The sequence below is a fragment of the Mixophyes fleayi genome, chromosome 4 (assembly GCF_038048845.1).
Source record: "Mixophyes fleayi isolate aMixFle1 chromosome 4, aMixFle1.hap1, whole genome shotgun sequence".
Lineage (NCBI taxonomy): Eukaryota > Metazoa > Chordata > Amphibia > Anura > Limnodynastidae > Mixophyes > Mixophyes fleayi.
In genome coordinates, this window is record NC_134405.1 from 243,309,495 (window position 1) to 243,326,695 (window position 17,201).

The following is a 17,201-nucleotide window of genomic DNA, read 5'->3' on the forward strand; positions in this document are numbered from 1 at the left end:
AGACGAGTGGAAGACGGCATTCAATTCGCACTCTGGCCACTACGAGTATCTGGTCATGCCGTTTGGCCTTAGCAATGCACCTGCAGTGTTCCAGGACTTGATCAATGAAGTTCTTCGGGAATTCCTTGGTTGTTTCGTGGTCGTCTATTTAGATGATATCCTCATCTATTCCAGATCTTTGCCTGCCCATCAGACTCACGTCAAACAAGTTCTACAGAAATTACAAGAGAACCACCTGTACGCTAAGCTGGAAAAGTGTGAGTTTGAGGTGCAGAGGGTATCCTTTTTAGGCTATGTAATCTCTTCTGAGGGATTCTCCATGGATCCAACTAAGGTCCAGGCTATTTTGGATTGGGTGCAACCCAACAATCTTAAGGCGGTGCAGAGGTTCCTGGGTTTCTCCAATTATTATAGGAGATTCATTCACAACTTTGCTGACATTGTGGCTCCCATTGTCGCTCTGACCCGTAAAGGAATGGATCCAACTAATTGGTCGTCCCAAGCAGTAGCCTCATTCGAAAGCCTGAAAAAGGCCTTTGTCTCCGCTCAGGTCCTTAGACATCAGGATCCAGCTAGGACATTTGTTCTTGAGGTCGACGCCTCTGACATCGGTGCCGGTGCCATCCTATCACAGAAGGATCCTCATACTAATTGTCTGCACCCATGTGCTTATTTCTCCCGTCAGTTCTCTTCAGCGGAGGCCAACTATGATGTCGGTAATAGAGAACTATTGGCAATCAAATGGGCCTTCGAGGAGTGGCGGCATTGGTTGGAGGGTGCTTCACATCAGATCTCTGTCATTACCGATCACAAGAATTTACAATATATACAGTCAGCCAAACGTTTAAATCCCAGACAGGCCCGGTGGGCGTTATTCTTTACCTGGTTTAACTTCCTGATCACCTACCGACCAGGCTCCAAAAATGTCCGGGCAGATGCCCTTTCCAGAAGTTTCTCGGCACACCACATTCCAGTCACTATCCCAGAGCCGATTATTCCTCCTTCTGTAATCCATGCCGGGTTGACCCAAGATCTGAGTATCACACTTCAGAGATTCCAGAAATTAGCCCCTGATACTACTCCGGAGCGACGTCTCTTTGTTCCAGTCCATCTAAGGAAGGCGGTTATTGCAGAGGCGCATAACAGTAGGGTTGCGGGGCATCCTGGAATTTTCAAGACGTTAGAAATCCTTTCCCGTACAGTCTGGTGGCCATCTATGTCTGCTGACGTCAAGAGTCATGTCCTCTCATGTGAGGTTTGTGCCAGAAACAAAGTTCCTAGGATCCGCCCAATAGGCCAGTTAGTTCCTTTGGCACCACCTGCAAAACCATGGACCCACTTGTCCATGGATTTTATAGTGGATCTACCACCTTCTGCAGGACACAATACCATTTGGGTCGTGGTAGACCGGTTCAGCAAGATGTCACATTTCGTTCCCTTACCCAGACTGCCTACAGCTCGGGATTTGGCCGTCTTATTCATTCAACATATTTTCCGGCTCCATGGACTTCCTACTGACATAGTTTCCGATCGGGGTTCTCAGTTCATAGCGCAATTCTGGAGATCTTTCTGTACCCTTCCCGGAATCAAGGTTAGTTTATCATCCGCATATCACCCTCAGTCAAATGGGCAAACCGAAAGAGTTAACCAGTCCTTAGAAAAGTTTTTACGATGCTACACATCAGAGTTCCATGATAATTGGTCTTCCTTGTTACCCTGGGCGGAATTTGCCTGTAACAATTCCTGTCATTCATCTGCTAAAACTTCTCCGTTTTTCTGCAATTATGGTTTTCACCCCAGATCTAACTCCTTGTATTCGCTTAACCCAGTTGGTGTCCAGGAGATCCGTTCCACTGCAAGAGATGTCAGAGTTATCTGGAGGAAAGTACAGGCATCTCTGAAACAAGCTTCATTTGTCGCAAAAAAAAAATTCGGATCGCCACCGTACCATCTGCTCCTTCAAGGTGGGCCAGAGAGTGTGGTTGTCTACAAAAAACATTAAACTCAGACAGCCTTGCAAAAAGTTGGGCCCCAAGTTCATCGGCCCGTTCCTTATCATCAAGCAGGTTAATTCTGTCGCATTTAGGTTAAGAATTCCGGGCTCGTTGAGAATTCCCAACACATTTCACTGTTCTCTATTGAAGCCAGTATTATATCCTACTCAAATCCAGTCTTCAAATTTGCCTGAGAGAAAATCAAACAGATCACCAAGATACGTTGTTCAGAAGATCTTGGATTCCAAAAAAGTGCCAGGTCAGGTGCACTTCCTAGTGCAGTGGAGGAATAGTGGGTTAGAAGAACGGTCTTGGATTCCACGGAGACAACTCGATGCTCCTAAACAGTTGAAGGAGTTCTTTAAAAAATTTCCAAGGAAACCGGGATGTCGGGGTTCCTTAACCCCTCCTCAAGGGGGGGGTACTGTCACGAGCAGCGGCGGTACTCACAGCCGCCGCGGCTCGCTTCCTGTCGGTCCCAACATCCCGGCCGTCACCATGACGACCGGGACGTCATTTCCTTCCAACTCCCGACCGTTGCCAAGGCAACAGTCGGACGCTTCCTCAGCGCCGTGTCCTGGCAGCCAGGCGCGCATGCGCTCTAGGGACAATCAGGCAGATTTAGCCTGTGGCTGAATTAGCAGGCATTAGCCTGCAGGTGTGGATTTCAGGGCTAAGCCCTGATTGGTCTTGCTAGGTGCTGGCAATTAGCCTACAAGTGTGGCCATGTCTAGGGACAGGTTCTGATTGGTTGTGGGTTGTATTTAAGGCAATGAGGTCTGCTGCCTCATTGCCGGTTATAGCTTCTGTGCTCCAGTCTGCTGACCTGCTTGTTCCAGTTCCTGTTTCCTGTATCTACGTTTTGACTTCCCGTGTATGACCTTTGGCTTCGTATTTGACTTCGCTTGTGTTTCCTGTGACCCTGATCCTTGGCTCGTTTACCCGTTCTGCTACTTTGCCTGTGACCTCTGACCTCAGCTTGTTCATTGTTACTGTTACCTGCTGCCGGCCCTTGACCTCTGCGTGGACCTGACTCTTCTTGCCTGGGTTCTCCCCAGCCGGTACACACTTCACGACCCTCTGTCAGTCTGCAGCCCAGTCTGTCCCCACCATCAGGGGCTCCAGTGAACACCTGACTGGCAGAGTAGACTCCGGGTTGTGTTGTGCCGGCTGGAGGGGTTCCTAACAATATTTCCTAATTGGAAGTCTATTCTTCTCGCAATCCATATTAATATATAAACGCTAGATCAGGAGCATTTATTCCAAACTGACTTTAGAAATATATATAGCTATCACTGCAAACTACCTGATAGCTGTTGGCATTGCTGTTCTACAGAGAATTAGGATTGCCTGTCAGCATTAAGGGCATGAACAGCACTATCGGCCATTGCTGATCGAAAATGTGAGGGATCCTGGAGGTAGATAGAATAACTTGTCAAATGAGTAGAAAGCGTAATAGGTCAGTGCAGTGGATAAGTATATTTACCACCAGATATGGATCTGCAAGTTCGTTGTAGCATAAGATATGGCACTGAAAACTAGTTATGGAATGAGATATATCACTGCATATTAGTCATGGTATCAGATGTGTTCTATATATCAAACTTCTCACCAGATATGGCTGTAGAAACAGTCTGACAAGAAAAGCGAGCTGGCAATCACTTGCCATAAATATGCCCTTTAGCTACACTTCAGTCTCCGTTTTTTAACCTCCCTTCAATAAATGGATATTTTTGCAAGCCACCCTTGCAAATAATTATGTGACCACATGTATCCCCTACTGTGAACATATATGCTTTTTGGCATATTTTACATTAAATTATAATCAATGCTTGGCAGGGATTTTCAGTTCATCCTTATGGCTTTGTAGTAGACATTAAAATTAGATTTCCGCAATAAAATGTTTAGGTGAAGAAAAATCAGAAGGATAGTTAATCCCCAAATTATATTTCAAGTTTTTCATTAAGAATAAAAGATCAGTATTTATCCATTTAATTTCAGTACATATTATTTCTACTTCTTCTCTGTGAATTAATTCAAATTTAATTTGTCACAGTTACGTACGAACACCTTCTTCAAACAATTTCTACTGTTTAAAAAATGTTTTAGGCACGATACTTTATTTGTAACATAAGGAAACAAGTATAGACTAGCAGCCTTCTAATCAACAACACAACTTGGCAGGCAATTCTGTATAAAAATACTGTTCTTCTGCAAAAAATGCAAGCCTTCCAAACACATTAACATAACAGGAATTTAAGAAGCTTAGTTTTGCTATATTTAGACATGTTCCTTTCTTTTGAGTATTTCTAAAATATTTTAAAAAACGATTATATTAAATTAAATGCATCAGCATGTGCCAAAAATGTGCATATTTTAGTAAGTGAGGTCTTTTCGAAAAAAAAAAAAAAATGGGAATGGGCTTTTGCAAATAACAGCAAAAACAAAAACAGAATGTGCACAAAACAATATAAATAAAGGGATGAAATAGCCCAAGAATTAAACAATACTTCTTAGAACGTTTATTCTACTCTCGAGGACATATTTGCATGGTTTACGGTCAGCAGTTGGTATATTTATGACACTAGACAAAGATGCTCCATATAAACATATAAAAAAAAATAATGTACACATCTCAATAAGCTGTTTTGAGATGGTCTTTGAAAGGGTTCTTGCAAGAATAGAACCACTTATTCTTTACACACTAAGGGGTATATTTACTAAACTGCGGGTTTGAAAAAGTGGAGATGTTGCCTATAGCAACCAATCAGATTCTAGCTGTGATTTTGTAGAATGTACTAAATAAATGATAATTACATCTGATTTGTTGCTATAGGCAACACCTCCACTTTTTCAGTTTAGTAAATATACACCTAAGAGACAATACAAAATACTAAGTGAAATGAATAAATTAATGAAACTATGAGGGTTTGTGCACACTTATACACTTTCACTTTGGCTTGTACACCTTCATAAACACAAAAATCCACAGTAAAAATAAGACAAATAAAAGTCAATTTTGCCATTCTCTCTTTTACATCTTAAAAATTTAAGGGCATGTTTAAAATTTCATAATGCAGCACAGTCTGTCTATTTTTTTTTTAACAGATACGATCAGTACAATAGATAGCATTGGTAAAAGCACAACATATGGAAAGCACATAGAAAAGGCATGACTAAAAACACATCTAAAAGTACATATAAAAGTTTTCCTGCATTTTTATCCACATTTCTAGTGCAAATTGTGAATGAGTCCATATTTTGCTTTATGTGATCCTGAATCTACAACAGCGTCAGTACTACCTTTTGTAACCACCTGCAGTCCATATCCTATACTCTGTCCATGGTGCTGATGTGCCCCACCAACTGAACCCTCTAAATATAGAAAATATATTTAACTGGATATAGCACATTGTTACAGATAAAAACAAAGACCTGCTGTGTAAGATCTATCCATATTTCCTATGTGTCAACATTTTCAATATACTTGTGCTCCCAGCACAATCACTTATTCACAAAAGCTGTAATCATATTGCCAGGTCATTCATGTTACCAACATAGATCCTCCATTGACAGTGTCTATCTAGATCACGGATATGAAAAAATGTACAACATTGAATACAATCACTTTAAGGTCATTTCCTTTATTCATTTCAACATTTCTCATAAAATACTACTCAGTTGAGCCTCATTTATGACTTAAAAAATAGTCCCAATATCCCCATACATTATTAATTTATGTGTACCGCTTTGTGAATGCCTTGTAAATGCAGCCTTTCATTTCCTTTATTGCATTTAAATAATCCTGTCCCACAAAATAAAATATTGTTCCTGCATTTAAGTGCAAAAGAAGGCACACTCCTATGCATACTTCAGAAAGAATGCCCTCGATCCAACCTAACTCGCCATTGTGGGCAAAAGTTGGTGCATAATATCACAAAAAGCAGTTGCACATTTGCTAACTGTTATGCACACATCTAGTGATGGTCTATACTAGCCGTGATGCCGTTACCTGCAGTCGTCAATCATTTCCTAACATGCAGTAAAGAAGGAAGGACTGATGTTGTGTAAGTTATATACTATTATTATTGCAGTAAGTAAAAATAACGTAAATAACGTACTATACTCATGTTATAATAAGGAAACTATCAAGAAATATATCAGATGCTATAAGTAATGAATTAATAAACCTCTATCCATTCAGTAGCTCATTCTATAAAAAAAATATATATATATACATAACAGAGAGCTCATGTTAAAATATTAAAATGTTAACAAGCTTACACCTCCTGCGACAGAATTTTCCCCATGGATTTAGATTGACAATCTCTTATTTAGGGGGATCTTCTTTACTTGAAACTACTCAGGGTTATACGACCACAAATATAAACTTCATTTTTGGTCCATCAGGCATTGTTCGGCTAAATGGAATAAATGTTTAATTTCATTGGTGGGGGTGATGCCAACAATCAAAATGAAAGTGTGCCCCCCTCCCACCCCTCCTCCCCCCCAAAAAAGGTTGGATCTTTTCCAAACTCTCGCAATGTGCACACATGTGAAGGTTTTGGAAGCCTTTTAAACTAATTTTTTTTAGAAAAAAAAAAAAAAAGGAAATTGACCATACAATTAGGGAGCTCTGTGTGTCATTCTCCTTTCTGCTTTACTATGTATCTCAATTTGGGCCAGCTGCTATTCTAGATGGGCTGAAATGGAATGATCTCACAGACATGTCCATACCAGTGCTTACTCTCTGAAACTCCTATTCCCCTACCCCTTAGTATAGTGAGACTGGATACAGAGATATGATGCTACAGTGCTTGTGTTTATTCTTTTCAGTCTACATATCCCTCTCTGAAACTATATTGGAAACCCTGCTTTCACACATGGACTGGATAGGACCTTTATCAAGGCATGGGTAGCAAAGGGTTGCATGTTGTGTTTGCAAATTTTATAAACCCCATTTCAATAAAAAACTTCAGGATGTACAAATACTACAGAAAAAAACATCTTTATGTCCTAATTTATATTTTCAAGTTATCACTCTTTGGATCCTTGTGTTTCCAGGGTTAAAGTACTTTTATACTACTGATAGACTTCATACTTTCCTCAAACTCTTCCCTTTCATGCTGCAGACTTCTAGCCACATATTTTATTTTTGTCCAGTAGTCCAACATTTTTGGACAGAAGTATATACCCTATATAGACTATGATAGGACTGGATATTCTATTGCATCCATGTACCTATGTTTCGGAAAAATCTGCTCACAAATTCTGAAACACATCCTTTCTGCGGCACACACGGTAGCAACCGACCTCTGACACTAAGACACTCGTCCAAAAATTATGATACACTTGATCAATAAGGCACATCATCGCAAATTATGCAACCGAAAGGACCTACCATATATACTCGAGTATAAGCCGACCCGAATGTAAGCTGAGGAACCTAATTTTACCACAAAAAACTGGGAAAACTTATTGACTCAAGTATAGGCCTAAGGTGGGAAATAACTTGCTTCTTTTAATAAGCTCAGGCTCCCAAAATGTCTCCAAATGTACCAAAAAATCAGCAACCATATTAGTAAGGTGTATATATAGTGTATATAGCGTTCATATGGGATAGCAGATGCCACAATTTGGAAAATATTGGAGAGGATATGTTTGTCATTAATAATTACTAGATAAACTGCTCACCCCAGGTACTGCGCCCGTCTCCTACTAGACTGTCTTTAGGACAGTACACACATCTTGCATCTCCGTCTCATTGACGAGGAGCTCTGGATGTGTCCCCCTGTGTAAACTCTCCTCTGTGCCTGGTAGGGAGGGATTTTCTTCAGCACTTAACTTCCGCAGTGGAACGCATGTGCGTTTCAAATGCCAACCTTCCTGTCAGTGGAAGGCACATGCGTTCCACTGCGGAAGTTAAGAGCTGAGAAAACGGGACTCACTCGAGTATAAGCCAAGGGGGGCTTTTTCAGCATAAAAAATGTGCTGAAAAAGGTCGGCTTATACTCGAGTATATTCGGTATTTAACAATGTTTAAGACCCTGTGTGTAGGTTTGGGTCACTAGATGCTGACTTTTGTATATTTATACCATTCCCTTTTATATGAGGTTACGATCATTCTCGCCCTCCTTTTATCTCATATTTACCTGACTTTCACTACCCGCTTGTTTGTTTACTTTGCTTGCCCTTACCATTTTGTAGCTGCCTTTATATTACCAAATACATATAAGTGCAAAAAATGCTTACCTGTCAACCTAATTTCACAGTAGCAAGACATTTTATTACAAAACATTACATCGGTGGTAATGGAAAAAATTCAATCTCTGCTATGATTTGCTTTGTTTCATAGGGTATGACATTTCTGTTTTATTCACCAAAAAAAGAATTAAAGTAATACAATCAAGTACATTATGTTCAGTTCCAGTTTAGTGAACCATTCACATCTCATACATTGTACTGTACCGATCACACATAAAAATGTACAAAAATATTTTCATGACCACTCAGCTTTAAAAGTGTACTCAATAAAATTGCTCCTACAGAAGAAATTCTCTCAGTGGATATTTAAGACTAGCGACTTCAGAGCCTTTTTCTAAACTAAGAAAAAACATGACAAATAAATTAACTGATGACAAACCTACAATAATAGGCACTGCTACTCCTTTTGCTTAATCTCAAAAATGATCCACTTTTTCTTTCACATAAACCGTCCTCCTTCCTCCCAAATAATTTGATGGGGTCCCTATGCCACTGCTAACATAAGAAATAGAGAAGACTGAATTGCTCATGCAGTGGTGCTTGGAGAGCTGTCAGGGACGTGTAAGAGGGACAGAAACTATTGGATAATTTCAGCAAACATTCAAACAGGTGGCGCCTCCGATGGACATTTCTAGGCATTGTTGTCTTGGAAATATAATCTGCAGAAACCCCACTAACTGAAAGAACACCACAGAACATATGTTTGAAGTACTGTAAAGGAGAACTATAGCCACACATGATTATTATTATTTTTTTTTAACTCAGTATCCCTCTAGAAGTAGAATTGCCAGGATCCGTCTTTAAGCCCCACCACCACTCCAGACATACTTTTCCCAGTTCACAGATATTTGTATTCTCCAGTCATCACAGTATGCAAAGACTGACAGTGATTCCTGGGGAGTATCTAAGTGGTTCTACTAATGGAGAGGGCTTCATGCAACAGTCTTTTCAAATATAACTGGAGTTCTCATTTAGATAATGTAATTTATTGCTAGTTAGCCTATGCTATTAATATTGGAAAAAGATATAGCTCGTATATTATATTGGTTAAGTCATTCACAAGACAACCAGGTAAGTGGTTAGCGTTTCAAAATACATAATGGATCTAATTGCTTATTACTAAACGATAAAGACATCATATAGATAAATTTAATCTAAAAAAAATATATGGTTAAGTATTGCAGTTATAATCAAAGTGAAGTCATTAACATTCACGCTCAACACATTGTAAACATAACATGGCTATATATCACAATATGGAACTTACACTACCCCAGATTAAATTTATCTATATGATGTCTTTATCGTTTAGTAATAAGCAATTAGATCCATTATGTATTTTGAAACGCTAACCACTTACCTGGTTGTCTTGTGAATGACTTAACCAATATAATATACGAGCTATATCGGCTAAGTATTATAATTTCTAACTAATAAAGCCCTCCGATATATGGTCCATACAATATAAATAATGTTAAAGTCAAAGTCATACTTCATGTAACTTTCAAATATTTCATTGTGGCTGATATGGAAAACCAGCTACATAATCTTGTAACAAGCCCTTATCTCCATGGTGATATCAACAAATGACGTCATAGTATCATGTGATGTTTCACGTGATACAAAGAACCACTCAGACTCATAGTAATAGCGAGCCTCTGAATCCTCGGCTCAGCTGACCTATGTACGTCACTTAAGGGGCGGGAATTTCCCCTTTATAGAGCCTACCACAACCGACCATCGGGTTGCCTTGTCAAAGCTCAGAAGCGAAACGCGCGTCGGCGTTACGCTGAGCTCGCTGCTCTATTTTTATAAACAAACAATATAGGCTGAGAGTCAGTACACACTTAGCTAGGAGATCAGGATTAGGTCCTGTTAGCAGCTGGATATTAGGTTGATTCTATCAGGAGCATTTAGAAACCAGCCTATTACAACCAAATAATAGAAAGGCATTTATAAGTCTTTAGCTTCTATACATCATTAAGTTATACCTATCGAAGTGATAACTAGTATTTTGGTTTATAGACACCAATTAAGGGATTAAAGGGTTTATTCATACCAAATAGTTTATCTGAACCATAGGTCTATCCCATTCAACAGTGCCTTATTTATCAGCCTTAATTATGGATCCCTGCTGATATTTTAGCAGCAGAGACCCACTATAGGAACTCCTAGTCATAGATTCATACCAATTGAGTGTACTATATTATACTCGTTAGCCGCTAATCACATAGATTAATAGCAGCAAGCCAGCTTGGTAGTATTCTACCTTTTAACTGAATTATTACAGGTTTCAATATCACATTCATCATTTTTAATATTTCGCTGTGACAATTTTTAACATAATCAACAATAAAGTTTATTTGTTTTTATAATACCAATATATCACAACCATTTGTATAAAAGAGTGCCCACAAAATACTATTCCTTTCTTTCTTTCTCTGATACATAGTATTGGAGCACCTCCCCTATATGATTAAACATTATTTATGTAATTGACCTTCAAGGGGTTTAAAGCTTGGTGCGGTGTAAAATCGATTGTGTTCTGTAGTTAGCCTATGCACAATATGTGAGTATTACTAAATACATAGTTTGTTATTCAAGTTTTAAACCTTGGACTATATCACTTTAATCATTGTACCATATTACTAAAATAAATAAAATTGTGGTAAGTTTCTATTTAGCCAATTAAAATATATTCTAATTTTATGACCTAGCATAAAAATGACAAAATTTCCCATAACACATAAACTGAATCTGAATATTAAGCAATATCATTGAATATTAATAAATGAACTTTGATGGTAGGGTTTTTGCATAAAAAAAATAGCTACAATATGTTTCTCAAAAGCTGTGCTACATTTTCTATTAAAGGGGAATGGCACTAATCATTTTGCTAAAATTCCTAAACTACCCCCCCCCCCCAAGCATTGCTGCCTCTCACCTAATGCTCATCTTATTGTGGAAAGTCCAATCTACTGCAATGTAACAGCATGATATTGTTTTAGAGTCTGTGGTCTCAAGCATACACTGACCAGGTGGTGGCTCCAGGGGTGAGAATTGCATACACTGACCAGGTGGTGGCAGCAGGGGTGAGAATCAGGGAATACATGGGTTCCAGCAGTAATGGTGGAGGGAATGTTTAGAGTTTAAGCTGTATAACGGGGTTGGTGCTTCTGGCAAAAATTTATAGTCCTCTTCATTTTTGCAGTAATTTAAATGCACAAAAAAGGCCAAACATTTCCAGTTTATGCAGATTATCTAGTAGTTTTGCATTTATTTAGTTTTTTAGAAATCACACTAATAATACTTAATCCACTTGAAATGTAGTCATTGCCTTACCTTTTATATTTGTTTGGCACGTTTCTTATAGTTTCCTAGGCAAAAGACACAAATAGAAGAAATTGACGTTAAACATAATTAGTCTTCACTGTGGTGCATTAAAAGTTGGAATTACATTTATGTGGTTATAGAGAACAGCTGAAAAGTAATTTTTGTTAGCCAAAATCCAAAGTATGCTCACATCAGCATATAAATCAGATGGAAAATATGAATACATTGAAAACGTTCATCCCAAAACTTATTACACCAAATGTATTTCTGGTTAAAGTATCTTGCTGGATCAGGTCCATTTTTACCACCGAAATCTGATGCAGTGCAGCACACCACAAACAGCAGCATTTAAAGGAAGAAAACCCTCCAAGCTACATGTTTCATTTTCCCTGTCCTCGATTTAAGTTACCTTTTAAGAGACATTTGTAATATCTCCGAGAAAAGGTAAATAAACTAAACTATAAAAGGTAAACAATATGCCAAATTCAAAAATGTAAATGTTATCTGCTTGTATACAAATACTTTGGCATATTCATTCATTAAATTCAACTGAAAATCATTATATTATATATTTGTATAGCTGTCTTTACGTTTTACCAGGCAGTTCCCAATATCTGATCTTACACAATTTGACACTTTCAACTGCCTAATAAGAATTCTAAACACAGATTTATACTTACCTATATAATATTTTACCATACAGTCATACATCTTGTTTATTTGTGATATTAAATAATGACCAAAAATTTATTATTTCCTGTTATTAATCTATATTTGTTTTTTAAAGTACAACTGACTAGAGGATCTCATGCTTGTCTGTGTGTTCCAGTTTTTATATAGGTTGGAACAGAACAAGCTATAGCTAATCAGAATATTTACAGCAGCACAGCGTAATTCAGGAGGTGAGTTTGCTGATCTTGTGGGATGCAATGGTCTGTCCAGTCATGCGGTTATGTTAGGGAGAAGAGGGCTTCATGTGACAGGGACAGTGTCATGATGTCAGGACTGGAAAAGAGGTAAACAGAAAGCCACAGGCTGAGAATTAAATGGAAAGGGTATAGTCTGCCAACAGCTCAAAGCAATAATGTGAGGCCACTGTCAAGCTGATGTAGGAACATTGTGGTGTAAAACACATCTCTTTGGGGGAAAAAAGTGCAGTGTCAAATTATGTAAATAAAAAAATAAAAAAAAGAAAATCTGTCAAGAAAAGTACACACGGATTGCGCAATATTCAATGTAGATGAATGCCGACAATTGCCTCAAAATTCACAGCAGTTAGAAGTATCGGTTCAGGACATATAGTACGGACATATGGGGCGAAAACAACTTCAGGAGAGGCATGTAAATACATTAACAATGAACTATTGACTAGCAAAGGATATGCGGACATATGTAAATGACTACAGACAAAACTGTGGTACCACATCCAATTTATATGTGTGTTTTAAATAAGGTTGGTACTTCATGAAAGTGGGAGAAAGAGGCTTTAGCTTTCATATTGGTTTACACAATATAGAAGTCTGTTTTTATTAACATGTTAATAAATTAGAATTTTTTTCTACCATCGTCATGTGTCTGTGAATTAATGTATTGTCGTTTTCATTAACCTCCTGATGATTTAAACATGGACAGCTTTTATGCACCAAAGTTTTGTATTCTGTACAGGAATTCCACTCAGTCTAAAGATAGTTTGTGCACCATCTCTCAGAGGTAAAATATTGAAATTTGTTTTTGGTTTCATCACCAACTATTACTTCAACCGTTTGCTGCTAAATGTGGTTCTACAAACTGAATCATCAGGTGCACTTATTTCTTACACATGGTTTCTTTATGTTGACAATTTTTAGTTGAATAATGTTAACGTAAAAACGATTATGGGTTACTTGTAACATAGTGAGTTTAGGACTTGGTGAGGACTATATGATTATTATGTCCAAACCAAACAAAGATTTATTTTTGTCATGATTGTATATCGTAAAACCTGCTGTAACATTTTATATGGCTGTACATAATGACACTTATAACCAAATTTGGTGAGCTCTGCAGAAATATTTTGACTAGAAACCCCAAACATAAAATTCTGAATATAATTAAACAGATTCCCAGGGTTCCATTTTTCAAGCAGGGTTGTGCCATATGTAATATAGAGTTATAACATGTTACGTAGCACTGCTGAAAAACAGAGCAGCCCTGACCACCACCTCAGAGTTGATGGTGGAACATGGAGGAGGGCTGTACAACATGCTGCAGAGCAATTGCTATCATGTGTATGCATTCTTGCTTGGAGACCATCATATGACTATTTTAAATGCAAGGTGTCACATGGGTTTAGACAATACAGTAGGTACTTAGTGTATTTTACAATATTTTTATTTACAGTTTTGTTTAATTTGGATGCATTTGAGATTTATTATATTTTATAAGATTTATTTACTAAATTACATTGCATAAAAATAACTTGACCCAGGTGCCCAACTGGTGGAACATGGGCCACATTCGGCCTTTCCTGTACTTACATAAGAGACATAAGAGCATTGGCTAGCAGCAGTCTTTTGCTAATTACTGGAAAGGTAAGCAGCACGAGAGCCAGCAGTAGCATTACAAAATGGCTAACCATTGCGCTTATGAAAGATCAGGATTCAATCTAGTCTCATCAGAACCTATTTGTCAGTGAAAAAATAGGTCAGCAGATGACCGCTATTGCAGTGTATATGAGGTTATAAGCCGTCGAGACTAAAAGAGATCATAGTGCAGCCAGATAGAAAGTACAACCCAGTCAGTCACTCAACATCTGAGCAGCTAGAGTTGTGCAATTTGGCTACTCAAATCTAAATAAAAATTGCAGTTGAGTTAAGACCAATAATTGATTCGCGGATAAGGAACTCGACCTGAATGCTCAAAAGATAAGGATTTTAGAGATAAACCATATGAAACAAAACTAATGGGCAAAAACTGCATTGGCAAGCATTGAATTTGAGAAGAAAATAAAAACCTAGCACCGCATGATTTCTGAAGGTGTCTATATTATATATGTATCTCCCATCTGCTCTTTATTCATACTAATTTTAGTGCTTTCTGCAGAGAATGTCATCAGATGCACTATTAACAATTCAATGGACCAATCATTCTGTATAGCCTAGCAGAGCCACCATTGTCAATGCGACAATGTGATCGGAAATAGAAGACAGTTGCATATACTGGGTGTGCACAGGGTCAACCACAATTCTATATCTATGAAATGCATTGTAAGTATATCAATCCCGTTTTGATGCAACTTATTAACACTTCACTTCTCCTGTAGTAGCATACAACAATTCTACTTTGTGTGATATACATTAATTACATGCTATATCTGACTTCAGAGCTAGACTTCATGCTTCTTACACAATTACACATCATTGTTGCATGACCCAAATATAGTGGAAAATGTAGGAAAAGACGTAGGAAAGACGTAGATGTAGGAAAAATAGCTTTCATTAAGATCATGAGATCAGGACTTATATTTCTTATTACAGTGTAACATGTTAAAATTTAAACTTGAAAAAAGCATCACTGGTACACTGCGATCAGATTGAGATTCTGAGCCTATGTCTGCATTATTTGTTTTTTCTCCAGATGCATGCTTAAAAAAGAAGGTACATAACTTGCAATATAAAGAAAAACAAACTTATACGTAGGATTGTTGCTTTAAGTAAAGTGGTCCTTTAAAGATATATCATTAAACAAATACAAAAGATATATCATGCAGCTCTTCATTAGATCAACATAAGGATAATCATGTGTTTTAGACCAATTAGTTTGAAATGTAACACTTCATAAAGTTTAATATTATTATTACGTTTTTCATTTAGGGTTTGAAGGTTTCTCTAGTACTTTAAACAAGGGCTGTACATTTTACCCTTTTCTGCAAGAACCATCATATACTATATTACAGGACTATAGGGCCTGATTCATTAAGGAAAGTTAATCAAAAAATTGAGTAAGTTTTCTGCACAAAAAAACCATGTTACAATGCAAAGGGTGCAAATTAGTTTATTATTTTGCACATAAGGATAATACTGGCTGTTTTTTCATGTAGCACACAAATACTTGATAGCTTATTTGTACAATGAAATTTAAAGTTGATCTAGGACATTCCCTACCCCAAATATACATCTGCCATCACATTTAAAATGTACCTCCCCCTCCAATGCACATGGTTTTGCCTTATTTAATTTTGCGTAATTTACCTTAATGAATCATGCCCATAGAGTTTATTTATCTTTTACGTTTTTATGTGCAAAATGTGTTCCTCCGTGTACAAACTGGAACAGATTTTTAATTAATTAAGATGTATCCGTCATCTACAAAGAGTGGAGGCAGCCATTTTCAAGTCTGAACAAACATTCATAACATATCCCATAAGTAATAATTCGATAGGCTCCAGGAACCTGGTCACATGATTAAGGAGCACTGGTTCCTATGTGTATTATTAGGCTGCCTTCTTACGATTATTGGTTCAGCCCATAAAATGGCTGTCTCCCCTGTGTGTAGATGAGAGGTGTGCTTCAATGTACAACTTTAACATTTAATGCTTGCCATCTACTATGGATAAAGGAGAACAGAGTAATGTATAATGTAAATAATACATTGCAATAAATTCAAGTGCTGTAAAATAAAGATCTAAATGCACAAGACAAACTGCATATAGTTAAAGATTGTGCAATTGTCTCACGGAAAGTAATATCAATGGGTTGCCTTTCAGACATTATAAATTCAAAGATCAATTTTTGTGTTTGATTAATCATTCAATCTGTATGTCACTTTTAAAAAGATCAAAATCCACAAGCTTGACACTGACTACTGAAGAACATTTAAAAAAAAAAAAAAAAAAAAAAGTAATTCATTATTACACACTTAATAAATGTTTCTAGCCATTGAGATTTTGACACATTTCTTACAGGTGAAGGCTGGGAAAGTGGTGTATGTGGCATATGTACTAAAAATGTAATATAAATACATTTGCATATCATCAGTAACTCATTCCTTATGTATACTGTCGTTCACATAACAGTCATTCAGCAGGAATTCAGTAATGAGGTTATACTTTATATATGTATATATTTCAGACTGTTCTTTTACAAGTGTCATTGTAAAGCATGAACTGTTTACAATGTAATGTGCCACATGAACCCCAGGCTACATAAACACAAACACATCCTGCACAGGCAATGTTGACATAATTACTAATCTGTTGATTATTGCAGGCTCCAAGACTGCAATGTATAGCCATGCGTTCAGCTTCATGACATTTTCTCTGCACATGTTCTAATAATATATACAGGAAAGGGCACTAAAGCAGACACTTTGCCTGGAAATGGTTTAGTTTCTCCACATTCTTGGCAATGAACTAGGAGTGCAAGGCTTTGGGGAGATAGAAGGCATGCAAGTCTTCCGTTTACTAGGAAGCATGTACTACCTCAGATCTCTGCATTCCTCACATGCCATTCATTCACAATTAAACACACATCTCAGATTCTAATTCAGCCTGACAAGGCAATATTGTTACATATACATAGCCATTTAACATACCATACTAACATTTAAATTCACAAGAAAATTACACTTGAA

General features: G+C 37.5%; 1 protein-coding gene across 2 annotated transcripts in view; it reads right to left on the bottom strand.

The window, feature by feature from the left end:
• Positions 1–17,201, bottom strand: part of PAWR (pro-apoptotic WT1 regulator) — a 98,729-nt gene that overhangs the window by 12,593 nt on the left and 68,935 nt on the right. For both annotated transcript variants that reach the window (XM_075209589.1, XM_075209590.1), the window contains exon 4: positions 11,601–11,635. In XM_075209589.1, the coding sequence (XP_075065690.1) occupies positions 11,601–11,635 (35 nt within the window). The remainder of the gene's footprint in view (positions 1–11,600; positions 11,636–17,201) is intronic.